This window comes from Artemia sp. Qi Xiang Cuo, chromosome 9, assembly GCF_049724085.1.
Source record: "Artemia sp. Qi Xiang Cuo chromosome 9, ASM4972408v1, whole genome shotgun sequence".
Taxonomy (NCBI): Eukaryota; Metazoa; Arthropoda; class Branchiopoda; order Anostraca; family Artemiidae; genus Artemia; species Artemia sp. Qi Xiang Cuo.
In genome coordinates, this window is record NC_142802.1 from 26,507,419 (window position 1) to 26,534,741 (window position 27,323).

At 35.9% G+C, this 27,323-nt stretch overlaps 1 protein-coding gene across 8 annotated transcripts in view; it reads right to left on the minus strand.

Moving 5' to 3' along the window:
• The window catches only part of Ipo9 (Importin 9), a 107,435-nt gene extending 93,046 nt beyond the window's left edge, over positions 1-14,389 (minus strand). For 6 of the 8 annotated variants that reach the window (XM_089094432.1, XM_089094431.1, XM_089094427.1 and 3 more), the window contains exons 1-2: positions 14,352-14,389; positions 21-341 (exon numbers count right to left, since the gene is read on the minus strand). In XM_089094432.1, the coding sequence (XP_088950558.1) occupies positions 21-341 (321 nt within the window). In that variant the 5' untranslated portion in view covers positions 14,352-14,389. Of the gene's footprint in view, positions 1-20; positions 342-5,295; positions 5,314-14,351 lie in introns of those variants that run through there. The other 2 variants (XM_089094428.1, XM_089094430.1) reach the window with 2 other exon arrangements.
• Positions 14,390-27,323: the final 12,934 nt, after the last annotated feature.

Below are 27,323 nucleotides of genomic sequence, written 5' to 3' on the forward strand. Positions count from 1 at the left end.
CAGGTAGTTATTTTACTTACTTTAGTGTCAGGTTCTTTAAGACCAATAACCAGCAGACGACGAATTGTGACCTTTGATTCTTCTGATGGTTCAGGGGCGGTGAAGTTATCACAAAACGAACTCCAATGTTTGTTTGTATACTCCCTCAGAACAATTGAAGAAAGTTGTCGCAAAGGTAGGTGAACCTGTGGGTCGACAGATATTTCTGCTAAATGCACTGCATAACTATCAGTAACTTCTAACACTTTAAGCTTGTCCTCTGCAGCTCTTCTATGGTCTAGGTCAACTGACAGAGTTTTGGCCAGTGCTTCTAAGATTGTACTTCTTAAGCTCTGATCCATCTAAATCAATAAAAATGTGTAAACGATGTCATCAATGGTGTTAATATATTTCTGCTAATTCTAGAAAAGTGTACTTGAATGACTCTTAGATAAACTTTACAAGGAGGCCACACATGTCCAAGCCTTGATAGTAAAGAACTATCAGGATACATCCAGGTCAAACAACTCAAGGTCTTGGAAGGGCTATTCAAAGATACATTTGTCATTCAATGAAAGATCTATGTTAAACATAACTCAAACCAAACTACAAAATGAAATATGCTGGTGTCTCTTCTGGATAGGCAGTGTGCTGATGGTAATATGTATTTTTGATGATAATGTTGGACTTGTACAGACCAATAATTTCTAGAGACGATGAAACTTAGAAGCACACAACAGTATAATTTCCTATCATGCTCAAACAGGCTTTCTTCCAAAGTTTACCCCCTGTAAGCTTCATTTTTATCCCGAATTATAGAATTTAATCATCAAGTCACAAAATCAGTTCTATGGAACCAGCTTGAAACTTCCCTAAGGCTTCATGGATATTAGTTTTTTTGGAAGACCTTAACTTTTAGACCACACCCAAACACACAATCCTACATTTTTTTCTTTAGAATCAAACTCAAACTTTTCAAATCAACATAACATCAAATCTTCCAATAAAATCAGACTGAAGCCAAATTTTCAGATTCAAATGGACCTAATCGAACATTTCAAAAAGTTCTGAACAGAAAAGAACCTAAACCTCTACCAATCTCAGCAACTGAGGCTTCTAGCAAAGTGGCAATATTTTAATAAAAAGAAGAAAAAAAACAAACAAACATTTGGCTTAACTTCTTATGGTCTTTTAACTTACAATTGCGGCAGAGGTAGAATCATGAAAATATCATATCAACTGAGACTTCATGGATGCAGCCATATATACCTCTAATGTATTTAACCATTCAATGAAAAAAAAACAACTGTTCAATAAATATTGTATTACAAAGCATTATTGGCAAAAAACTAAAGAAAAAACCGTTATTTCACCACAATATACATTTTTGTTAACAATTATTTTGCTAAGAACATATTTAATTAATCTTGAATCTCATTATCTGGTACACATTTATTTTCATGTGTTCTAAATTATTTAATTGATTCACATTTCTTACCATTTTCCATTAAATTTTGAACATCACTTGTTTGCTTTGATTACCCACTTTTCTGGGGTATAATTTTGCTTCCCTGATTTTTGTTAGTTGTATTTTGTTTTCATGGTTCATGTTTTATGGCCCATGTAAATAAAATAAATAACGAGGTTAAATTTAAACTGTTATATCAAAATAGCTTGAATCTGTTGCAAGTCCACTGACAGTGCAACTTCAACCACTTCCCTAAATTACCAAAAGTATAAAAACAGAATAATAAAAAAAAACATTACATATTGTGGTAAGAACCGGTTTCTTGTCATCCTAAGCCCCCTTGGAATTTTTTTGCTGGCTTGCCCCTTCCCCCTTGAAATTATTTCTATAGGCACCTTTATTTTTTTTATTTGTCATATGTCTTGCTAATATCATTTTCTTCTATATTGCCAAGGACCCAGATTAATGGGAAGTGTCTGAGCCCCATTAAACAAGATAAACACGTATAGCAAAGGTATGTATCCCATACATCTTCCAAAATTGCCATTTCTTATGTTGCTCACAATTTGACTCTTCCCATAAGTAATATTACAATGTGCACAGAACTAGAAATGGCATCTAGAAATAATATTACAGTCCTGCATGTATTATACAATTGCATTCTGTTGCATTACAACATAACCAATAACTTTGTAGGATATGTGAAGTTAGTTTGGGCAGATGTACTAGAATACATCTTGCTTTTGGTCATATGGTTATTATAGCATTTGTTAGCAAACCCTTCCAAGTCACCTGACAATCCTTAAAATTGAGCTTTATCTATTGAAAAACCCATCCAATAAACACAAAACAAGATAGAGCACTTGAGAAAAAAGTTTGAAAAACTGACCTCTATCCTTCTTTACTTTTCAATCTATTGCCTGCTAAGGCACGTTTTCTTACCACCAAGGCCGTATCCAGGGGGGGATTCTAACCCCCCCCCCCCCGAAATGTTTGTCTGGCTCGTAAAAACGTAACAAAAATGGACATAAAAAAATTTTGTATGCGTTTTTGAGGTTTTTTGTACCCCCCCCCCCAAAAAAAAATTGAGTAAAACCCCCTCCAAAAAAAATCCTAGGTACGGCCTTGCTTACCACCAAAATTTAATAGCTACAAATACTATTTGCGAATCATCTTCAAGCTTAGAAGTTGCTGTCTTTGGAAGACAAGGTTGTCAGTTGAAAATAAAGTCTTGTTCTTAATCTTGTCATCACTGGCGTCGATTGGGGGTGGCAAGGGGGGGGGACAGTTGCCCCCCCCCCCCGAATAAATTGAAAAAAGCTATTATATAGCCCATGCCCCTTGACTCTCTGGATGTGGAACTTGTTTGCCCCCTCAATAAAAATGCTGGAGCTACGCCCCTGCTTGTCATGATACTCTTATTAAACCAAGATTGGACAAAAGTGACAGCTTGCAGTCATATAACAGAAATGACACTCATATCGCACTCAGGTAGCTATTACAAACTATTGCTGTGTCTCTAAATTGACTTATTTTGTTTCTGGATAAAGAAGTGACAAAAATTGAAGTCTGAAGCTATTTAAAAGGACAAGACACTTTAAAAGGGAATATTATTAAACATATTTTTCATACTAAACTACCTTAGAATAAATGTATTTCCCTGGGAACGTAGGTGTTAACTAGATATTCTGTATAAATTCCTGTTCAATAGAACGTATAAACAATATTCAACTCTGCTTAGCATTGATCCTAAGCATTCAACAAGAATGCTACTACTAATTTTTTTTTATATTGAATTATGCATATGAAGTACAATATATCCAAGTAAAATTCTAGATGGAAGGGATTTTAGGTATCTTACAAAGTAGTAGAGTCAGGTGAATGGAACTTTTAGGAATAAATCCAGAGCCTAAATTAAGCACAGGAAGGTCTTTTGAAGTATCTACCTCTGGTCTGCTCCCGTCCAAAGGGCAGTGGTTTGACAAACGTGGCAAAATATTTGTTATAAAAGTAAGGCTCTCAGAAATAGATATACAGCACAAATAAGGCTCAAAGAATGAGCTTTGAGCCCTATGCCTTTGCAAAATCTTAATTTAAAAGGTTTTTTAACAGCAAGATTCCTTCATTTACCTGACCCAGAGTCATAGAAATGTAAAATCAGCTAAAACTAAGGAAAAGACATATAATTTTCTCTATGATTAAGATAGGTATCTGTCTTTTTTGCACGTTTCTAAGCCTTAGAAATGAGGAAAGAACAAAAACCTTCCCATGGATCATGCAGGGTAAACTAGTAGAGAAAAGTGAATTTAGTGACTATCATCATATTAAAAGTGACAAAAACTGACCTGCTGCCAAAGGCCTTAGGGTAAAAAAGTAGTAGTAAAACTAAAATATTGTTTGTCCACTTTTTTCTTGTATCCATACTCACCTTTCATGGCCCATTCTCAGGTGTTATTTTCCTTAATTTTTTTTTCAGCCAATAGGCTATGCATTCCTTTATTGGTATAACAACAAGAAAAACACAGCTTAAAAATATCAGACAGAATGCAAATAAAACTAATCTTTTGGCTTTTTAACAAACAATTAATTAAAGCCTGTTTTCATTTCTTTACCCAAATCCTGACACCTCTTTTCTTCTTTCTTTTGTTTTTATGCACAATTCTACAATTTTTTTAGCCAATCCCAAGTTAGAGCAGTCTCCCCTATCAAGTAACTGTTTTAAAACTTCAAATCCAGCGTCAGCAACTTAACTACTACTGCTACTAACAACACACCACATCCCCAAGCTGCCTGAGGCCAAGACAGCTATGCCCAATCCTCCATCCTAATCTATTCAAAGCCTCAATTTTACACCCTCCCAGAAAGTTCCCATTTCCCTTAAATCTTTCCTTACAATATCCTCACATCACAAATATGGACAAACTGCTTTCCATTTTGCCCTAGAGAGTTAGAGAAAAAGACAATCTTTGGCAATTCTTCATCCACAGAACACGCTATAGTCATCTCAACCTTTCTCTCATTACAGCCCTAGAAAGCGAGAATAAACCACACTTTTAACAGCCTACTGTTTGAAATACAGTCAGTCTGTTGGGTACACAAAACAATCCATAGGTAAATTCTTTGGAACATGTCTAGCAAATCTGGAAGAGTCTATCAGCCAGAAAAAGCAGCTCTTCTTTTTATTAGTTCTCAAGTTTCCATTTCTTCCCTTTCAGTATCTTTATGTGAGACAATAGCTTCTTCTCTCTCCCTCATTTGTTGTTACATTTTTTTTTTCTTTCTCAAGCACAGCCCATTAGCTTGTAATTGAGCCCTCTAGCTAATCAAAAGAAAGTTTTCATGTCATAGACTATTTTTAGCCTAGTACTCTAAAGGTCTTTAAACCATCAAGAACAGCAAGTCAAGCATTCATTGACCCGACTTATTCATGATTGCTGCTTGCTTGACCTGACTTGCTGCTTGCTTTTAGAAAATTTTCGTTTTTAAAGGAAATGCATATGCAGCAGTATTACTGTCGCAGGTTCTGATTTTAAAAGCTTTTAAAAAGTGACAAAGCTAACTATTTCTATCCAAAGGCACACGAACTGACTTAGCATAAAATGATGACAAAAAAAAATATGAAAAAGTAGCTCTACACAATCTCTGCCTTCCAAGGGCATAACTTTATTTACTGGTTGAAAAGTATCAGGGTAGTCTATCTCTTCTCCAGAAGGAAATATTATGAGATTCTGAAATCAACTTTAAAACAACCAAAAATATTTACTTATCTTACCCCTAAAAGCTGCCTTACTTACTAAAGCCTCCCAATCCCTAAAAAGCAACATATGGCCCATTTTTTTTTGTTTTACCTTAAATTGCAGCTGGGGTCAATCAAAGGATTTATCCTTGTAGAGCTTAAGAATGAGGACTTGAATTGTTTTCAGAGTTCTTCAGTGACCATATGCAGTTGAATGATCAGTGACATCTCAATTCAGTTTACACTCTCTGGAGGACCACTCAGCATCCAACCTTTGTTTGAAAATATCAATGGATTCAGCAGTAACTGTTTCTTCAGATAGTTTGTTCCAACTGTTGACAATTCGTGATGAAAAGAATTGAGTGCAGACTCTAGATATGGTAGACTACTTGGCAAGTTTCAGGTGATCACCTGTAGCTCTTGAGTTGGGACCAACAGTAGGGAATAATGCTGGGAGAGTATTAGCCCTCATTATTTTATAGGCTAAAATGACATCCCCTCTATTTCTCCTGTAAACAAGTGTAGATTCATGTTTGATAGTCTTGCAGGGTAGGAAAGCTCCCACATGTCAGATATCACTTTGTTGGCATGTCTCTGCACATTTTCAAGAACTTGTATGTCTTTTTAAAATATGAAGAGGCAAGAGACATTCCAACGCCAAGCTTAGGATGCACAAGTCCCTTATATAGAAAACTAATGACTTTAGGGGAACGAGTGGAAAGAATACGCTTAATAAGTTCCATAGTTGAACTAGCGCCAGTAGCGGAACTCTTAGAATGAGTGCTGAAGCTGAATTCATTGTCAATAGTGACGCCAAGATCTTCCTCATTATTTACAGAGGAGAGTGGGTGGCCTAAGAAGAAATAAAAGCAACAAGGATTCAATTTGCCAAAGTGAAGGATTGGCACCTGGCAACATTGATTTCAAGAAGCCAAGCCTCAGCCCATTGACCTTGCAGTTTAAGATTATTTCATAGAAGGGTATGATCTTCACAGGACCAGGCTGGCCCAAGAAGCTTCAGGTTGCCAGCATAGACAGTTGATTTACTGCAGATAATGGGAGGAGCATCATTGATGAAGATATTAAATATTATAGGACCCAAAACACTTTGCTGAGGAACTCCACTCAAAACATAAATTTAGGAAGAAAGAATACATTTACCAGAGACATCAAATAACTGAACACAATGACATCGCGAATAAAGAAAATGAAGGATCCAAAGCAGGGATTTCTCTTCAAGCTTGACTGCATGTAATTTAATGGCAAGTCGCTTGTGACAAACTTTTTCTAAAGCTTTAGAAAAGTCAAGCAGAATCATGTCAACAGGCACCTCCATATCAAGCAACTTAGTGATTTTGTCATATAAATCAAGGAGATTGGTATCAACATATCATCCTGAACAAAAACCATGCTGTGAGCTGTGCAAAAAATTATATGCTTCAAGATCGCTAATAACTGCAGAATTGATTATTCTTTCAAGAACCTTAACAACAATTGATGTCATGCTAATGGGTTGGTAATTTTCAGCAAGGTCCTTTCTACCTTTTTAAAAATAAGTATGATATATGTATGATATATGTATATATATATATATTTAAATATAGGTATGTTTTTCAATCCAGATGTAGTCTGGAAAGATTTAATGATAACTTGAACAGCAGGTAAAGAAGTCGATACAAAACTCACAGGTGAATGCTGTCTGGACCAGCAGATTTATTCAGTTTGAGGGATATAAGTTCTTTTAGAACTACTTCATTTATTTTACTCAATAAAGGAGGAAGCAATAGGCTTGTTGCAATAGAAACACAAGAAATGGCAGCTCAAACAGCAACACTGCAAGACAAAAAACAAAATATTCATCAGTACAAAAAAACAACTATATTACAGAAACTGTTTTTCATAGAACTCAGTTTCAACAAGAGCACTCTTAAATGTTTGCACTGTTTGCACAGAAACTACAGTATCAGGTAAACTATTCCAATGTTTTGTTGCTTAGTTAATAAAGCTACATTGACCTATTTTCTTGTACATTTGTGGCTGATACAGTTTATGCGAGTTTTGTCGAGTGGCTGAGTAATGACTAAGTTTGAAGAAATAAGCCCAGTCCACATTATCAACATCCTTCATAATACGGAACGTATTAATCAGGTCAATTCTATCCCATCAAAACTCCAGAGAAGGAAGTCCCAAACACTCCAGTCGATGCTGATTCGGTAAACAGCTCAAATATGGCACAAACTTTGACGCCCGATGTTGAACCTTTTCAATTTGCTGCGAGTCAAATTTCCATGTAGGATACCACACAGAGGAACAATATTTTACCACCGGGTGTACTATTGTCTTGTATAATGTCAGCTTTTCGAAAAGTAATGAAGTACAAAACATTTTTGATGGTTTACAAACATGGAGTTCAATTTCCCCCAATCATTTAGGGCATTCAGATCCTCTTGAATAAGGGTGACGTCTACTGGGGAGGTAACACTTTTATACAGTTTTATATCGTCTGCAAACAGTTTGACAGTGGAGTGACGAAATACCTCAGGCAAATCATTAACAAACAAACAAAATAACAATGGGCCCAAACAACTGCCTTGTGGCACAACACTCAAAATTAGGCTCTCACTTGAAAGTGCACTACTGACTATAACTTGCTGGGAACAGCCTGATAAGTAGTCTGTAATCCATGTTAAAATTCTTCTGCCTAGCTTATACTTTTCACATTTTTTAAGTAACAAACTAATTGAAACTTTGCTAAAGGCTTTACAGAAGTCAATGTACAAGCAATCAAACTTCAAACCGAAATCAGCCATATTTTGAAAATCTTTTACAACTTCTAGCAACTGCGTATTGCATGACCTGCTTTTTCTGAAACCGTATTTTGACAGATGCCATAATTTATTTTGCTTGAAGTAATCCTGTATCCAATATATAATAATCTTTTCAAGAACTTTCAAAAAATTGAGGTGTTTGGAATTGGACTATAATTTCCAAATTGGGATTTAGATCCTCCTTTATGGAATGGCTTTACGACCACTTTTTTCCACGCTAAAGGGCTCGGCCGCCACGTAGCTGATTTCGGGAACCGATTTCAGCATCAGTGGACAAACGCTAGCGGTAAGAAACATTTATTGCGCAAGATTTTCAAAACAAACAATAATGGACACAAATAGTCAACTGGAGTTTATTAATAGTTGCATGATTGATCTCAGCTTAGTTCTCAGCTCAGTAGCAGGGTCTTTCACCACAAATATCTCTGACTGACTATTTATTTGTATCCCTATTTTTTTTTGGTGATGATCATGATGAAAATTGGCGCTGATTTTGTAAATCAGCACCAAAAACTAGAAATTTTTCAAGCTCAAATCGACGCCGATTTATTTTAAAGTCGGCGCTGATTTGGAAATCAGTTCCCGAAATCAGCTACGTGTGCCCAGCCCTTAAGGGGCATTTACCACTCAATAGACAATAGTTAAACAAAAACGCAGGTGGTTCAGCTAAACACATGGCTGTCTTTTGAAGAAAAGCGTTAGAAATACCATCTATATCTGGAGCTTTGTTAATGGAAAGGTCATGGAGAATTTTTAAAACCTGCTCTGAAGAAATATCAGTCATCAAAGGGCACTTTGTCTGCTGAAAACAAATTTGGTAAAATGGGGCAGACTGCATGCATGGACATCATTCGGATTTACAAAAACTGACAAAAACAGTTGATTAAACACATCAGCCTTTTTCTGATTGTCACTTATTAATTCACTAGTAGCTGGGCCATCAAAAATGCACAAATCAGTTGAGGAATCAGTCTTGTTTTTATTAACATACTTCCAAAACTTCTTTGGACACCCTCGAATGTTAGTAATGATTGATGATTCAAGTGATTCTTGGTTAACGCATAGAGATCCAGTGGCGCGATTCCGAGCCCTTTTATACCCACACCACAAGTCTTCATTTTTTTCCAATATATACTGTCTCCATCGTTTATTTTTATTACTAATAGCATCAAGTACAAATTTTGGCAGTCGTCTTCTTTTTCTAGAACCTTCTTTTATGAAATAACGTAGAATGAACCTATCACATGCTTCTTTCATAACCTCTCGGACGAACTCAAAAGCAACATCCACATTCCTAGACTGAAGTTCTTCAACAATAGAAACAGAACAGATATAATCTTGAATTTCATTGTAACAACCCTTGCTATTATCAAAATAAAATTTAGAACCAGAGTTCACGGCCGCACTTACATTCATTGATAGACATAACTACATGGTTGCTTTTACCTAGAGGTGGCAGCATCTAAAGGTCTAATATGTCATCTGGAGATTTTGTGATCACCAAATCTAGTACATGGGGAGTGGAATTACTTCTGAGTCTTGTGGGATCAACAACATGCTGGTACAGAAAGCTATCATGTAAAGTTTGTACAAGTTTAAAAGCAAAACTCTGGTCTGTCCCTGACATAGCTTGGGATAACCAGTTAATATCAGGCACATTGAAGTCACCAAGAACAAGAATTTTTGAGGAAACAGACTTCTAATTCTGTTGAATTAGAAGGTACAACAGATAACTCAGCAGGAAATTGTCATTTAACATACTAAATTCATTTCTAGATGGGTTTTGATATATGCCTACAATCCTCACATTTTGGGATACCCCTGGCAACTTAACTTCCACACTAATTACTTCACTTAATTCCCTAGTACACAAAATATCAACTTCTGCATATTTCAGCTTTGAAGATGACAAAACATAAATACAAACTCCTCTTTTCGAATGCTTGTTGTACACAATATTATAACCACTCAGTTGACAAAAAATGTACTTTGGGGGTTGAGGCAGATTGCATCAGTAATCACAAATGGTTCCATCTTATGTGATACATCATATAAAGGAGATGTGTGATAAACAAAACTGGAATTGGAGGAAAAAACAAGAAAATTGTTGATTGAAAATTCCAACTTTGAGCTCAGGATAAGCAAATGATTGACTATTGTGCAGGATATCTGGGACTGCATGTCTGCTGCTACATTTTTGAGTAGCATGATGCCAGAAGGATTTAGGGTTATCCTTAACATCCTCAGCCACTTTTTCTTTAAAACTTCCCTTCAACTCCTTTATTTGGTTGGTTGTCTGATTATGAAAAGTTTTGAAGACTTGATAATTTCCTGTGGTCTTCTGTAGCAATTCCATGGTTGGTGGTTTTTGTTGAGTAGCTAACTTATTTGGGTAGTTAAAAAGGTAAACTTTTTGCCTGTTTTGCCAAAAAATTCTGGTGCAAGACTTTTCAGTGCGCAAAATTTTTGTTTTTAAATTAGACCAACTCTCAAAAATATCATCAGTAATAAGATGTCTTTAGTTGATGTTGGCAAGTCTTACAAAAACTAGTTTGTAATTGACATATTTTTGTTGCTTAGAAGAAGGTTGTTTAGTAGAAAAACGTAACTCCAAAATAATTACAACATGGTTTCTATTACCAACAGGTGTGGTAATTGCATTCCTAATATGGTCAGGATTGCTGAAAATAATTGGATGAAGAGTGTTGGAAACTTGACCTTCCCTGAAACGAGTTGGTTGTGATATTGTTTGACAGAGGGAATTGTCAAAAGGGGGCAGACAAAAAGGAAAATATCTAGTACAAAAAGATCCATCAATCCATTGGATTTCAGGAAGGTTAAAATCCCCTAGAAGGACAAGATCATAACTTGCAAAATTGGACATTGCACGTGATAAAATAGCAGCCAAATTAGACTTGGAGTCCAAAAGCCAGGGAGCACTGAGGCTTCTATAAACAATACCCACTGCAATTGAGATTGTTTGATTGTGTTCCAAACAGACTCAATTCCATCAGTTGTCAGGGAATTAAAATGAACGAGACTAACCTTTAGTCCATCTCTTACATATAAGCATATTCCTCTGTGGCAAAGGGAGGAATTCAGGCTAGAAAAGAGTTGGTACCCATTGACTTTGATTTAATCAGGTGATAAGACTAACAAGGTGCTTTTTGGTGAAACTTCTGTAATTGCTGCAATATCCACTTCTACTATTATCAAACAGAAGGAAAGTTCAGAAAGTTTATTAGGGAGGCTATCAACATTGGAGCTAAGGAACTTCATTCCTTGTGAGGTAGGAATCTGAGAGGATGCAGAAAACGTTGATCTTTTCTTTTTTATTTTCTCATGGCAAGTGGTAATGAAACAGAAATTTCTTTAAAAAAAAATTTTACACAAAAGAATAACATTGTTCTGTTAAACATACTTGGGGAGATAATAAAGCAAAGCAAAATATTCATTAAAAGACATGTAAGTTGTTTAGATTATTTCAAGTTATTTTCAGAATTTTACAGTTTTTTCTTCTGAAGAGGGGAAAGATAGCTCTGACGCCAGCTAAGATTCCTTACAAGACAGAGATTAGATAGCCTTTCCTCCTCTAATCATAAATTTAGTTTTTCAGTACTTTGCTATACAAAATATGAACACATCACTTGATGCCACTCTATATGCTCTTTCCAAAATTAATAATAGCTACCAATACAAATTCCATTTTGGGCACTTAAAGGACCCTTGAAGTAACACCTTCCTCCTTAGATAAGATAAAAACACACAATTTGATTATGCATACAATGTTAAGTTGATAATTTACAGTCATGTATTCCATGGACATTGGTTTATCACAGTTAATCTAATAAGCTTAACAGTTTGTAAATTTGATAATTCTGCCTTTTTATTACATGTTTTGTTTTCATTACAGTGTCTTCTGTTTGCTAATGTCATTTTATTAAAAAATTTAGCTAAAAATTTTCCTAAAAAATTTAGGAAAACTTTTAATATATTTATAGAATTATAAAATTTATAGATTGTTTAGTTTATTGGATTTGTTAGTAGCTTTAATTTTAGTAACAGGTTTTCCTTTTTGCTAATGCACTTTTACTGCAAATTTAGCAACTAAAAAATAAAAAAATATTCAACAAATTTGCAGAATTATAAGATTTATAGAATGTTTAATTTATCAGGTTTAATAGCAATAAATTTGCACCAGAGGGATATCTGACAATGAGAAATTGCCTTAGGTCTAGAATTAGGGTTACCATAGACTACACTTGTCAGCAATAAGGATGAATCATAAAAATTAAGATTTCAAAGGATTTTATCCTATGTCTACTGGCATAAAATTAAAAACATGTAGTCACCTTAAGGGCTCGAAATGGAATTTGCAATGGTAGTGATTAGTCTAACCTATATTTTGAAAGAATATAAAAGTATCCAACCTTGAGTAGACTAATGCATTCATCTTTTACCAAACAAAGGAAATGAATGACTAAAATTTGTCAGGACCAGATTAAAAATCAATAAATTTTTTAGAGTTTACAACATAATTTAGCTAGGATGAAAGTTAGTTTATCAATTGATGTCTTTCTTTATGCTCTTTTATAGTTAAATAATTGCTTCTGAGGGTAAATTAGATTTGAGCCCATTAAGGGCTCAGATTTGAGCCCATAGTAACCAAAAGTTAAAAAAAAATGTTTTTAACAAAACTGGGTAGTGAGAAAAATTGACATCAATTCAGGGTATATATTTGCACATTAGTAGGGGTGAGGGTAAAGTTCAAACTTACCTCTACAGTCAGAATTGGGTACTCTTCCATTAGCTGGACTCTTTTATATAGTGCTAGTTTGGTTAATGCTAATGAAATAAAATAGGATGACCATGTAATAGTTTAGAAACAAATTTGGGCTATATATTTGAACATTAGAGGGGGGTGTGGCTGCAAAGCATTGCATATATTTTAAATAGCCTACTTAGCCTAACCTATGTACCTCTTTTGCCCCCAAAACCCCAAAAAACAACACTTTAAATATTGTATATGCAATTAAATCATGCTATACCAAGTTTGAGATATAAAAAGAGTCCAGGATGTGTGCCCCCCACCCCTAGCATAGTCTAAAGTAGTGTAATTTACTTAATTAGCTCAAGTTTGCATTAATTAAACTTGCTCCTAGTGCAAGTTTATTGGATCAAGCTATTTTATGCCCCCCCCCTAAATTTTTTTTATTGGATCAACCTATTTTTCAGCCCCCCCCCCCTAAAAAAATCCTGGATTGGCCCCTGCATTAAGGACTCAAAATGGAATTTCCCTAGATAATAATTATTGTACTATTAAAGAACATATGAATAGGCATCAAATGATGTATTTGCTTTTCTCCTAGCTCAATTAGGCTGTTAACTGCAAATTTACCTAGCTTTTTTGGTGGGTATCAGTGCACAGTTGGGTCAGTTGAGAAGGAAAAATTCAGATATATATACACTGAAGATGCTTTTTAGTTTGCTAAGTTTGCTTCTTAGCTATCTGAATAATTGGTTAATATAAACATTAACACTCTTTTTTAAAATTCCTATAAATTTGTTTTCAAGATAAAATTTTACTAGGCCCACTAAGAAAATAAATAATTGCCCTTCCCAAATCAACTACAAATTAAAATTTTGGTAAAATTCTACTTTAGCTACTTGCGGCTATCTTGGAAAGCAGTTAGGTTAGGAAAATGAAACTTTTAGGGGTGGGTCTACAGGCTAAAGTATGTCCCAGGAAGGTCTTTTGAAGTACCTACCTCCACGCCTTCTCTCTCTAGAGGGTCCTGAAATTTGCCTACAAGACAGGTAGGCTATAGCCTACCTATACCTAGCCTATTGAAATTTCAACAAAACAACATTTTACCTTAATTTTAAGTTATCAGTTTCTTTTTCTCTGGCTTTAGTTCTGAAAATACAATTCCTTTTATTTGAGTAGAATTTTAAGCCATATTGATGTTTTTCTCAGAATTTAGGAAATGTACTTGCATATCTTTAAAACCTTATAAATTGGGATTAAGCAAAGCTGTGAAGCTGAAAACAGTTTTGCTACACTTCATTTAAGCAGAAGACCTATTTTGCAAGGTTTCACTTTGATAACATTCAGATTTTTAAAGGTCAGGACCCTCTAGAGGAAGAAAGGGTAGAGGAAGGTACTTTAGAATACCTTCCCAGGACATACTTTGGCCTTTAGACCCATCCCTGAAAGTTTCATTTTCGTAACCTAACCCCTTTCCAAGATAGTCAAATGTAGAATTTTACCATTAGTTGGACCTGTTTTGTCACCATAGTTAATTCCTAGATACTTTAGGGAGATTAATTTTAAAACTACCGATTTCTTTACAGATCTATCCAAAGACCTCCCAAAGTCACAAGCAGTTGATTTCTATTTTTAAATTATTTGCTAAAAAATTTCTTTATAGATGGCAAACTTTAAAAGAACAAACAAAACATATTTTAAAAACACCAAAGGTGGTAAATGGTAAATTATCAATCATGGAGATAATAAAACCATATAAACAATTTGAAAACAAGCTTTGGAAAGACGTAGCAAATAGGTTCGTGACATCAATTTTCTTTCTTTTTTTTTTTGATGTGATTAGGGCCGTTTTTCACTCACCAATGTACTAAGATCTTACATCCTTTGTCAGAAAACGCTTTAAAGTGAAATCTTTGAAAAAGGATCTTACATCTTTGGTCGTTTTTGTGAAAATTAAATAATAAAAACAAGTTTTTAAACTGAAAGTAAGGAGCGACATTAAAACTTAAAACGGACAGAAATTATTCCATATATGAAAGGGGCTGTCCCCTTCTCAACGCCTCGCTCTTTACGCTAAAGTTTTAAAAAATAAAGTTGTGAGACAGAGTCAGACTTTAGCGTAAAGAGCGAGGCGTTGAGAAGGGGACAGCCCTTTTCATATACGGAACAATTTCTGTTCGTTTTAAGTTTTAATGTCGCTCCTTACTTTCAGTTTAAAAAACTTGTTTTTTTATTTAATTTCTGATCGTTTTTTAGTTAATGCAGCTATTATTTTGGCTCACCGTCATTGAATAAGTAAAAAAAATTTGCATAAAAATTTTACTTTTCTTTTGCTAAATGGATGTCTCTAAATTTGGTTATGACGTAATTTACAAATTAACTTACATAACTAACTTCTATATTCGTATATTTTTCTTCTGGCAAAAAATACAAAGTTGCAGATTTTTGCAGATATGAGCTTGAAACCTATGTGATAGGGTTTTCTGATACGCTGAATCTGACGGTGTGATTTTCATTAAAATTCTTTCACTTGTAGGGGATGTTTCCCCCTCTTTAAAAAATCGAGTATATTTTCTCAGGCTCGTAGCCTTTGATGAGTAATACTAAACTTAATAAAAGTTATATATTTAGAATCAGCATTATGAACACATTCTTTTGATACATTTATTGACATCAAAATTCCGTTTTTAAAAGTTTCGATTACTATTGAGCCGTATCGCTTGTTTTTTTATTACGTATGTGTTATTACGTATATGAGGGGGTTCACAAACCCCTGAATCACAAAGGCCGTTTAATTAGAATAGATAGCTCTTTTGAAAGCACTAAAAAAACTGTAGCGTAAAGAGCGAGGTATTGACTTGGGGGAGAACCCCATCACATACTTTATAATTTCTGTTCATTTTAAGTTCTAATGTTGCTTCTTACTTTCAGTTGAAAAACTTCTTTTTTTTTATTTAATTTCTGATCGTTTTTTAAATAATGCTTGGAAATCCGGCGCCCCCTTCATAGAAATGTCCCTTACTCCAAAGAAACATCCTCGACGGAAAGATTCTCCAGAGTAAGCCCCTCCTCTAGCCCCCCCCCCCTCCAGAAAAAAATCTTTCCTGAAAATGTCTGTATACTTCCCAATGACCAATAAATAATGCTGGCAAATCCGGCGCCCCCTTCATGGCAATTTCCCTTCCCCCATGAAAAATTCCTTCATGGACAGATCCTCCAACAATACCCCTGACCCCCCCCCCCACTACCAGAAAAAAAACCTCCTGAAAACTTCTGTAAACTTCCCAATAACCAATACTATATGTTAACATTGGGTAAACTTCATAACTTTTAGCCCTCCCCCTGGAAACTTCGGAGGATTAAGTCATCCGAAAAGACGTATTTACCATATTTTTGACCATGCTTAACAAAATGGCTATCTCAAAATTTTGATCGGATGACTTTGGGAAAAAAATAAGCGAGGGAGGGGGCCTAGTTGCCCTCCATTTTTTTTGGTCACTTAAAAAAGGGCACTAGAACTTTTAATTTCCGTTCCAATGAGCCCTCCCACGATATTCTAGGACTACTGGGTCGATACGATCACCCCTGGGAAAAAAAAACAAAAAAACAAAAAAAAAACAAATAAACACGCATCCGTGATATTTTTCTCTGGCAAAAAATGAAAAATTCCACATTTTTGTAGATAGGAGTTTGAAACCTCTACAGTAGGGTTCTCTGATACGCTGAATATGATGGTGTGATTTTCATTAAGGTTCTATAACTTTCAGGGGGTCTTTCCCCCTTTTTTTGAAAATCAGCCAAATTTTCTCAGGCGCGCAACTTTTGATGGCTAGCACTAAACTTGATGAAAGTTATATATTTGAAATCAGCATTGAAATCTGATTCTATTGATGTATCTATTGGTATCAAAAACCCGTTTTCTAAAGTTTTGGTTACCATTTAGCCGGGTCGCTCCTTACTTACAGTTCGTTACCACGAACTGTTTGATAGGGGCGTTTTTTCACTCATTAATGTGCTAAGATCTTACATCTTTTGTCAGAAAACGCTTAAAAGTCAAATCTCTGAACAAAGATCTTACATCTTTGGTCGTTTTTGTGTAAACGTCTTTCATCATTCTGCTCTGATCAGCAGTCTGAAAACAATTCATGAGTATATCATCAAAGTTTTTCTCATCATTACAGGTTAGTTGTGTTTGGAAGGGTTGGCCACTCTTCAAGGAATTCTGAGGGTACCTGTCTGACTGACCAGATTTCAAACAGTAGGCTAGTCTATAGAAAAATATGGCTATATAGTGCTTTCTAGGACTATAAGGAGGGAAAGGTTGAGATGGCTAGGATGTGTTCTGTAGCTGACAGATTGCTAAAGATAAACTTTTTCAGCCAACCATCCCTAGATTGGGTAGCAGTGTTGTAATTTTGTCAAATCCTGGAGTTTTTGTCAAAAATGGAAAAAGTTGGAGCCAATTTGGTAAAATTCTAGTTTAGGTACTTTTTGCTATCTAGTATTTAAATATGTATTCAATTTCTTTTCAAAGTATTCAAATGTATATTTAATTACAAATTAGATCAAGTAATTCAAATACATATTTAATGATTTTTTTCTGTATTTAAATACAAATTAACTTTTCTCAATATTCTTAAATAATTTTGTCTATCAAACACAGTTTCAAGAATATTCACTGTCTTTCTGGATTGCATTTTGTATAGCTAGCTATTTAAGATCTTGATTTAGAAGAAGACCCATTGGAAACAATGTACTGGAGGCCAGCTATATTTTTAGAGTAGGTATATGTAAAAACAACAAAAGTTCAGTAGCCAAGGCAAAATTTTTTATTGGTCATCATTTGTGGTATTCACTATTTGAATTAGACTAAAGAAAACATTTTAAAGGATTTTAACTGAACTGGACTGAGCACATAGTGTACTAAAATTAAACTGAAAAGTATAACATCTGTGTCATAAAATGTACAAGGCAGGGGCGCCAATTAGGGGGGGGGGCAGGGGGGGCCATGGCCCCCCTACACTTTGAAAATTACATTCTTATTTACATTTCACAGCTATTTTCTATTTTAGCTATGTGCTATATTAAACCAGCAACTGGTCCAATAAATACGACCAACAAACTGGTGCCCTAATTATATAATCTTGTTTTGAAATATCTAAGAGCGAGCGCGTCTACACTATATTATTTCCGAGTAGGGTTCGTTCAAAACTAAGCTTCCTGTGGTCAGTACCCGTTTCGTTATTGTTCTTGTAAAGAATTCGTTGTAAACTATGAGTTTTGTATATTGCCTTTTTTAGTAGCTGGGAAAGGAAATGTGTTCTAGGGTTTCAAGGGGGTTTTGGTCAGCAGATTCTTGACGTTGTTGAATAGTTTATGGGATAACTAGTCCCAGTGGAGTGTATGGGACTGTCGTGAACAGGAAATGTAAGTGATTGGTTTTTGGGGTTTCTAAGCGGGGTAGTTTCACCGTGGAGTTTGGGAGTTATTTTCTATGTGAGTTTCTACGTTTTTCTTCATTTCTTCTCTTGCCGTGTCTGAGTTAAGTCTTTGTCTACTACTCTTTTAACTATGAGTAAAAAGCGACAACAAACTTTGGATTTTTTTTCGGTGAAAATGCGGAAGAAAATTGAAGAAACTTTAGTGCAAGAAACTGGCAATAGTTTCAGCGCCCAAAGTCTCGGGTTAGTTGAGATAAATTCCCCCACCTGTGACAGAATTTCGAAAACTAGCGGAACAATAAATGGCTCAGATCAACATGAAAGTTCGGTCTGCATCGCTGAACCCCTTGCGGGTTCCAGTAGTAGTCAAGAAACTCTCTGAGGTATCTCTAGAACGCGTCATGACAAACCAGCTCAACCTATTCTTGAGAGATATCCGGCTTCCACTTCTAACGGAAGGAAATTCAGTGCACATTACTATAAGACTTATGAATGGATTGAATACTCAAAAAACTTGAATTCCGTGTTTTGTTTTGCTTGCCGCCATTTTTCTATGGGGACTCTAAGGGCTGTAGAAACTGCTGGAAAAAGGGCTTTCATTGAGTCAGGATTTTACAAGTGGAAAGACAGTTCTGCTCTATTAAAGCAACATGATGGTTCTGAAAGACATAGGCATTGTGTGTCAGCATGGACGGAATTTAAGATAATGAGTACTGATATTTCGAAATCTATAGCGAATGCCTTAATTCAATCCAGATATCAAGAGGTTCAGGAAAATAGAGATCATGTGAAGTACATTTTTCGCACTATTTGCTTTCTTGGCCGCCAGGGTCATGCTTTCAGAGGTCATGACAAGTAAGAAACATCTGCACACCGGGGTAATTTGGTTGAGTTGATGGAGGAAATGTCTAGAGGCGACGAAAAGCTCAAGGCCAAGTCACAGCGCCGATGTGGTCACTGTTGCAGTCATCAGTACCAAAATGACGCAGTAACACTGATAGGAAATACCTTGCGCCAAGATATTATTTCAGAAGTAAACTCAGCTAATTACTTTGCTATTCTTGTCGACAAGACAAAAGACGTCTCTAGAAAAGAACAATTAGCGATCCTACTCAGGTACATATCAAATGGAAAAGCAGTGGAGCGACCAATCGGCTGCTATCACATGCACAAATTAGACGCCGAGAGCTTATCCACCTCGATTTGTGAAACTATAGAAAAGCTTTGTGTAGATTCGATGCTGTGTATTGCCCAATGTTATGATGGCGCATCCGTTATGAGTGGGGAATTTAACGGAGTTCAAGCAAAGTTTAGGGAGAAGGTGCCTCATGCAGTTTATGTACACTGTCACGCCCACAGATTAAACTTGGTTTTGACTGACTGCCTAAAAAATATGAGCGAACTTTTTGAATTTTTCTCTGTGCTGCAAAGACTTTATGCATTTATATCATGAAGCAATACTCAACACGAGCTATTTGTGGAATCCCAGCGTATTAGCGGCAAACCGTCTTGGAGCTAGAGAAGACCGGCGAGACTTGCTGGTTTTACGCAGTCCGCTCTATTTCGAAGGTGAAGGCCAGATTTGATTGTATTGTTGCTGCGTTTGCCGCAGTCTCTGATAGTTCCAACGGCGAGGCAGCGTGTGAAGCAAAAGGACTACTGGACAAAATCAACTCTGCCTCTTTTATCTCAACTTTGCACATAATGGAAAAAGTATTAGTCATTGTAAATTGTTTATCAGAGCAACTTCAATCCGAAAGTTTGTTGATTTATAAGGCGCTTGCACTGATTTCTGGGACATACGAGCTAAGAAATGATAACGAATGGAACAACTTAAGCAAAAACATATCTGAATTCTTAGCTTTAAACGATATCCAGGAATCGAAATCTCCACAATCTAAAACCAGTGCTCGAAACAAGGGAAGTCAAGCCATTTCCATTCGTCTCAAAGCCTTTCTTTCAAACTCAACAACCGGTAAACGCAATATCAGTCAGCCAGTTGAATCAGACTGCGGTAAACTTCTGTACTTTGAGGTAATAGATTGTTTCACGAGTGAGATGGACCAACATTTCATGCAGAATATACCTCTGCTCGACGCTTTATCTGCCTTCGACCCCTCAAGTTCCAATTTTTTCGAAATTTCGAAAGTGGAAAGAGTTATGTGTCATTATCAAGAGATTCTCGGTGTTGACGACCATGCCATAGAATCCCAGCTTTCTCTTGCAAAGCTGCATCTGTCAAAAAGTGATATTTCAAAAATGGATCTTCTTCGAGCTATCGAAATCTTATCCGACCTCCCAGTTGCCAATTCTGCAGTGCTAAAACTGATGAAGCTAGTTGCTACTTTGCCTGTGACCACTGCCAGTAATGAACGATTCTTCTCGGCATTAGGGCGTGTGAAAGACTATCTGCGATCGACGATGGGAAACGACAGACTCAGTGATCTCATGATTATGGCCGTTGAAAAAGAGGAGGTAAAGAAACTGGATTTGGATAGATTAGTCAACGATTTTGCCAAGCAGCGACCTCGCCGCTACCCACTGTTTTAGGTATGTTTGCTAAATGTTTTTCTTTTTTTTGCATCTTAATTAAAAAAAAAAAAATCGAAAAAAAATCCTTGCCCCCCCCTACATTTTCGTGAATTGGCGCCACTGGTACAAGGCAACTTTCTCAGACAGTATAGTTTAAGAAATGTGGCCTCTTGTGACTGTGGAAAAAAAGCTTTCAAAAACCTTGTGCAAGACTTGGCTCCTTATGCAAGAATCATACATTGAGCCACCCTTTTTACTTCTATAGACCAGTGATTCCTAGAAATGATGACAAATCTGAAGAAGGAATTTGCTGACTTGGATTATGTTTGCACTACAGCAGATATATGGACTGCAAATCATAAAAGCCGCATTGGTATTGCTGCACACTGGCTGAACAATGACCATAACCAAGGGTCAGCTGCAATTGCTTATCAAAGATTCAAAGGCAAACATGATTATTCTTCTTGTGCTGATTGTCTTAACAAGATTCACAAAACATGTTCTCTTCTGTTCAGAAAGATTGTAAAAACTGACAGGCAGTGGCAGTAATTTCGAAAAAGCTTTCAGGGAACTTGCAAACCCAGTCCGCCCCACTGACACTAAGTCCGACAGAAATGATACTAATGGAAATTCTGAAAGCGAAATTAACACCTCAGTAATTGTTTCAGTTGGAAATTTACTTGACCTGAAGACAGAAAAGTCAGATGAAACAGAAGAATCTGGAAGTAAATGCTACTTCCCCCCCTCACTTGCATTGTGTGAGCCATACCCTGAGACTTTCTTCTAGTGAAAATAGTGGAACAGCCATGTCAAATGTGCCAAATAAAAAACTGTACCTTGCTTCAATGGGGAAGTGTCAAGCACTGTGGAATGTGACAAGACAGAGCTCAAAAATCTCCAAAAATGTCCAAGATTTAATGTCGAAGCAGCTGATTGTTCCCAATGCATTTTGTTGGAGTTCTCAACTTGATGCTGTGAAAAGGATTGTTGAAATGTGGGACAAGATACAGCAGGTCTGTTGTTCTGAACTAAACCTACCAAAGTTGAAACCTACCGTATCACTAAAACCGCATCTTTTAAACTCGTTCATTTAAGTTCGTGTATTTAGGGCATCATGTCTTCAAATCTTGATGATCATACCCGTTTATAGGTATGCCATTCATTAAGCAAACGTAGCCATGGCTGTGCGTTGTTTGAACAAGAGGTAGGCGTAGTCTCATCATGAAGGTTGGCATGCAAGATGTTAGTATGAAGTAATGGTTCTCAACTTTTAGTTGAACAATACTCCCGTAAAATGTTTGTTCATATGGCGCCTTCCTTCCGTTTTATAAAATAATACAAATAATTTTTTTTTTATGCTAAAAAATTTAGCAAGACAAACTCATACAAACAAAGAAAACGAATAACAGTTTTATTCTCTTAGTTAATTTTCTCTGAGTTAATGAAATGTCTATGTTTGGTTATTATTGCAAAGCTTATCAAATCTCGAGTTCAATGATAGGATGGTTACACGAAGCTCCTTTTCTGCAACCAAACAAACACGATATTTTGATTTCGTTAATGTTCAGCTAATGTAGAAAATCTTGTTTCGCATAAATAAGGTGTCTTGAAATCGGCAGAGTAAATTTAAAGCTTAATTGACGAATTATTTTACTCGATATTAATATCTAGCCAAAATTGAATTAGAGATTCATTGTGATATTTGTGTTTTAAGGAAGTATCACAAGATAATTCAACCGAGACTTCTTTCTCATTAATTGTTAATTCGAATTCGTCATCTACTGGATAATACTGGATTCTGTATCCACACATATTGTGTAAAAACACGATCATCAAAATAATTCCAAAATTGAGTCATCAAAGTTTCCAACTGTTCAACAAATTCAGTTTTCTTTGCTTCTATGTTTTCTTGGGCGCATAAATTCAAAAGTGAAAGCATGTCAAACTTTTTTCCATGTTTGTCTTCCCCAACTCCAAGTTTTTTTTTTATAAATGATTTCATTTTATCTTTTTGAGTCAGTAGACGTATTTATGGCCCATGCATCAATTTATTAACCAAAACACTTAATTTTCCAAAAATTTCATCAAATAGCTAAGTTTAATAACACAATATTACCCCTAAAAATATTTGCATGATCATTGTAATTTTCTTCGAGAAGAATTGCGATTTTTTCTTTGAGTTCAAGTACCCTCTGAACCCCTTTTGCACGTGATAGCATGCCTTACTTCTCATTTTCAAAGAACTGAGGTTTAAGAAGCTTCCACATCTTCTCACAGTTTTGGAAATAATCGGACGTAGAAGGGATTTTTTTTTTTATGTCGTTTATAGCTTTTTTTACTTTTATAAAAACGTAGTTAGGTTCATCACTCATATTTTTTGATACGAGAGCTGCTTTACGGAGAATTCCGCGCGTCCAGAGAACATCAGGTGTTTTCCAACCTATTTTTATTCTGTTCGAGGGGTGGGGGGGGGTACTTTTTGGACAATAAATTTGGTATCATGTGATGGCCACAAAAAATATGATTTTACAAATGTCAAGTTTGGCAGAAAATATTTTTTGTTATTCCAAAATATCAAACTTTACGAAAAATATCTGAGTTCATATTAAAAAGGCATCTCAGTTGGACTAAAAACCCAGGACCCATAAACCAAACTTTAAGGTTTACTATTTCTTATTTACCAAAAAGTATATATTTCTTATTTACCTCTTACTGTAGACAATATTTTACTCACAAGATCAAAGAAAAGTATATCTACTAATTGTTTCTTAGCAAGAAATATCTTCCGGGGAGGGTTTACATCTCCAGATGGTGGTAGAGAGAAATACTGATCATAGTAATTACTGATGTTTATATTTAATTAATGATGATGAAATTTGCATTATTTTCTTGTTAGTTAAAATTTAGTTTTTCATACCTCAGAATCAGTTAAATGTCTTAAATCAGTTAAAGTGTTAAATGTCTTAAGATATTTTGCGCGACTGCCTAGTTTCTATATCATTTGATTTGTTGTCATTCCTGGCTAATATTCGTACCTCCCCTCAGACTGATCCACACCTCCCAGGTTGGAAAATACTATACTATAATCTATAAAATACTGTAAAATTTATGCTATAAAGTAGGAATGTATTAGGCCGAAAAAAGAAAACGTTCACTTTTTCGTCTTGAAATATTTACCAAAGATTAACTTAGAAATGTTGAAAGGAAGCTCTGAATCAACATTTTATTTCCAATGGACAAAACGTTAATCTTCTTTCGGCACCTCGGAAAAATTGAGACTTTACGACTGAAAAAGAAAAGATGGGACGGCGTGACATCTTTAAAATCTATTCATTGATGACTTTTGATGTCAAGACCGCCCAACACTTCCATTTCCATTCTTAGAAATATAAAAAAAGCTGGAGCAACAGAAAAAAAATTACGCTTTGATCCCAAAGCCTTTAGGCACAACAAAGCATAGTCGATCTTGCATTTAGTCTTAGAATGTTGTTAGAAGAAGTGAATGAATGGTACAATAAGCTGTATTTTAACTTCATAGACTACGGGAAAGCTTTCGACTCGGTTGATCGCCAAACGCTTTGGAAGGTTCTCAGATACTACAGTATTTCTGATGAGCTCGTCCGAATAATTGAAGCCTTCTACAAAGACACAGAATGCTGCGTGAAGACAAGTGACGGAAGTATCCGTTACTTTTGCATCAGGGGTGAGGCGAAGGTGTGTGCTATCACCACTGTTATTTATCCTCGTCATCGACTATATTCTTTGGGTCCGCGATGGAAATGGAATCCCGTTGGATAAGAGACACGGAGATGTTGATTTCGCTGACGATATCAGCCTCCATCTACGATGCAATAACCAGACGATGGGGAAGTCGTGGAGTTTAAGTCCTAAAGAATTACCATCAACAATTTAGGATTGTATCGGCGAGAAGTGGAGCTAAGAATCGGCCAGGTTAATGCATCCTTCAGGATAGAGTCTCAAACTTGCCACAGTCAGAAGTACTCTCTCCGACTTAAAGTTAAGGCTGTTCAACAGAAACGTTCTCTCAACGCTTTGCTATGGTTCTAAAACTTAGCACCTAGATCAACAACTCAAAAAGGAACTCCTCGCGCTCGAAAACGTGTGTTTAAGGCGTATTTTAAATATCCACTGGTTTCAAAGAGTAGTAAACGCTACTGTACGACAGAGGATGTCTTACTCACTGATAACCGAAGTGATAAAATATAGGAAGTGGCAGCCATGTGGTACCAGAAGAAGAGAACACGCCAAAAACACCCTACGACCGGGCTGACCTCACACAACTCAATACCTCAATCCAACCCGAATGGGAAGATTTCTGGGCGGCCGCAGCGATAAGATGACTGGCAACCGTTCTTGGATGCTCTAAGCGCATCTGGAGGCACAGGAGGATCTACGGTTTGAGGTAAACGTTTTTAGAGATAAAAACAATTTTTTTTTCTAGCTCGTTTTTAATTTTTTTTTTGTCAAATCAATCTTTTTGCCGTCTATTAGTCTTGCATGCAAGAATGGATCTATATCCAATGCAAAGTCAAGTGCAACATTCAGTTTTGTCAACGCGGTACAGTTGTACCGTTTTCAGTACAATTTGGAGGTCCTGATAAAATTCGTACATTTGGAAATTTTTTGGTACAATACCAAATTTCCCTTATATTTTGGTTTTATATGATCCTTTGTTACTCGGATACCTGTTCAAGTTTTAGTTTATCGAAAATTTTCTCTCTGTGCTCGCAACTTTTTAACCTTCTGTTCAGATGGTACAAAAAAATCTCTAGTGGTATAATTTGGGTGGCAAAACTGGTACAGTTTATTTCAAAGAGTTGGTAACGCGGCGTAACGCGGCGTATTTTATTTATCCTTTGCACAGAAAAACAAGCTTAGCTGAACATGATAGGTAATCCAGGATAATTTTGGAGTCATTAGAATAGACAAGAATTATATGAATAAGAATATAAATAGAAAAAATAATAACTTGACCTCGTGGTAGTAAGCGTGCGAGGGGCGGAGGGGGAGCTGCCAACCGTAGCGAGCTGAAGAAGGCCAGTGAGGCCGGCGCTTTTGTTAGTATATTTAGTTATATAAAAACTGTGCTTAGTTATATAAAGTGTGATGGTTTATTTTGTGTATAAACACTTTACTTCGCACTGGGAAATCACCTGAACTAATAGAGCACTAATAGAGCAACTGTGGAAATTGATGCAGAATAATTTTTGAACCATGACGTCATGAGAGCGAGCATGCTGGGGCCGAAGTCCGTTGCTAGCCGTGGTTGAAGGTTCGAGTGAGGGAGGACATATTTCAGAAGCATATATTTACAAATGGTAGGCTACTTGATTTACACTAAAATTAATATGCAGGAACTGCTGACCATATTAAATACAAACAGGAGCTAAGCGTGCAGAGGCCAAAGGTAAACGCCCACTGTTGAGCCAGGATTGAAGGTCTGAGTGAGGGGCTGTAAGACATATTTCAAATGAAAATATATCACAAATTGAGCCTGCTTTCCACCATAAATGGTAAGTAAGGATTCTGACCTTTCTAAATACGAATCTGCACCTAATATTGAAAATAGAAGTAAACAATCACAATGTATTAAATTTTCAAATTACAAGTGAAATTTGATCTCCACAAAATGCTAAATTTAAGGATTTTTTAGCTTGCTGAATTCAAATCTGAGGCTAATTAATAATACATTGTTAAGAAATATGGTTCGTTCAAGATATTTTAATTTTTAAGATTGGAGAAGTCAACTCAGGACCGAGTTTTTGCGGCAAGCTTTGAAATCCATCAGACAAGTACTGAATTTTCTGGAAAATTTGACGCATATTTAATGCATAGCAGTAATTCGATGCAACAAAAAAGAAAAAAAAATAACAGCAGACAAAAACGGTAAAAGAGTGACAATAAAATTAGTTGAGGATTTGATAAGAACAGTCCACTTCAATTGCTTATTTTCTGGTAATACTAATAATAATAATAAAAATCCATAACCCTTTCGTATATTTCACATATTTTAATTCTTCAATGCTGGGCCGTTATTTCGCCTTGTAGCTTGTAGGGTGATTAAAGACGCGCATGTATTTGTCGCACAACCCGAGGTGTAAAACAATGTCTGAAACAAACTCCTTGAAATGCCAGTGTCAGCCTAGAGTAAGTCTTCGGCTAAATTGTAATGTCTAACTTCCTTCCTGATAATGAATTTGTTTCTTATTCTTTAGAATTTTCGCCGGTGATGCCAAGCTTAATGATGACTTGTAAAATTGTAATAAATTAGGCATTAAGATCCGGAATACGAAGTCCTTTCTAGATAATTTTAACAGTTAGAACTAACAGCCCTTTACTACTTCTAAGCCCTCTACCAACTTCTATAAAAGAAAGAAAAATTACGCTTATAACGGGAATATAAAACTAACGTATCTTAGACATAAAGAAAGATTTAAGTCCTTTAAACAAATTTTTAATTACTACAGTCTCAGTGGCAGATCCAAATGGAGGCGCGTCCACCCCCCCTAACGTAGTCTAAAGTAGTGTAATTTACTTAATTAATGCAAGC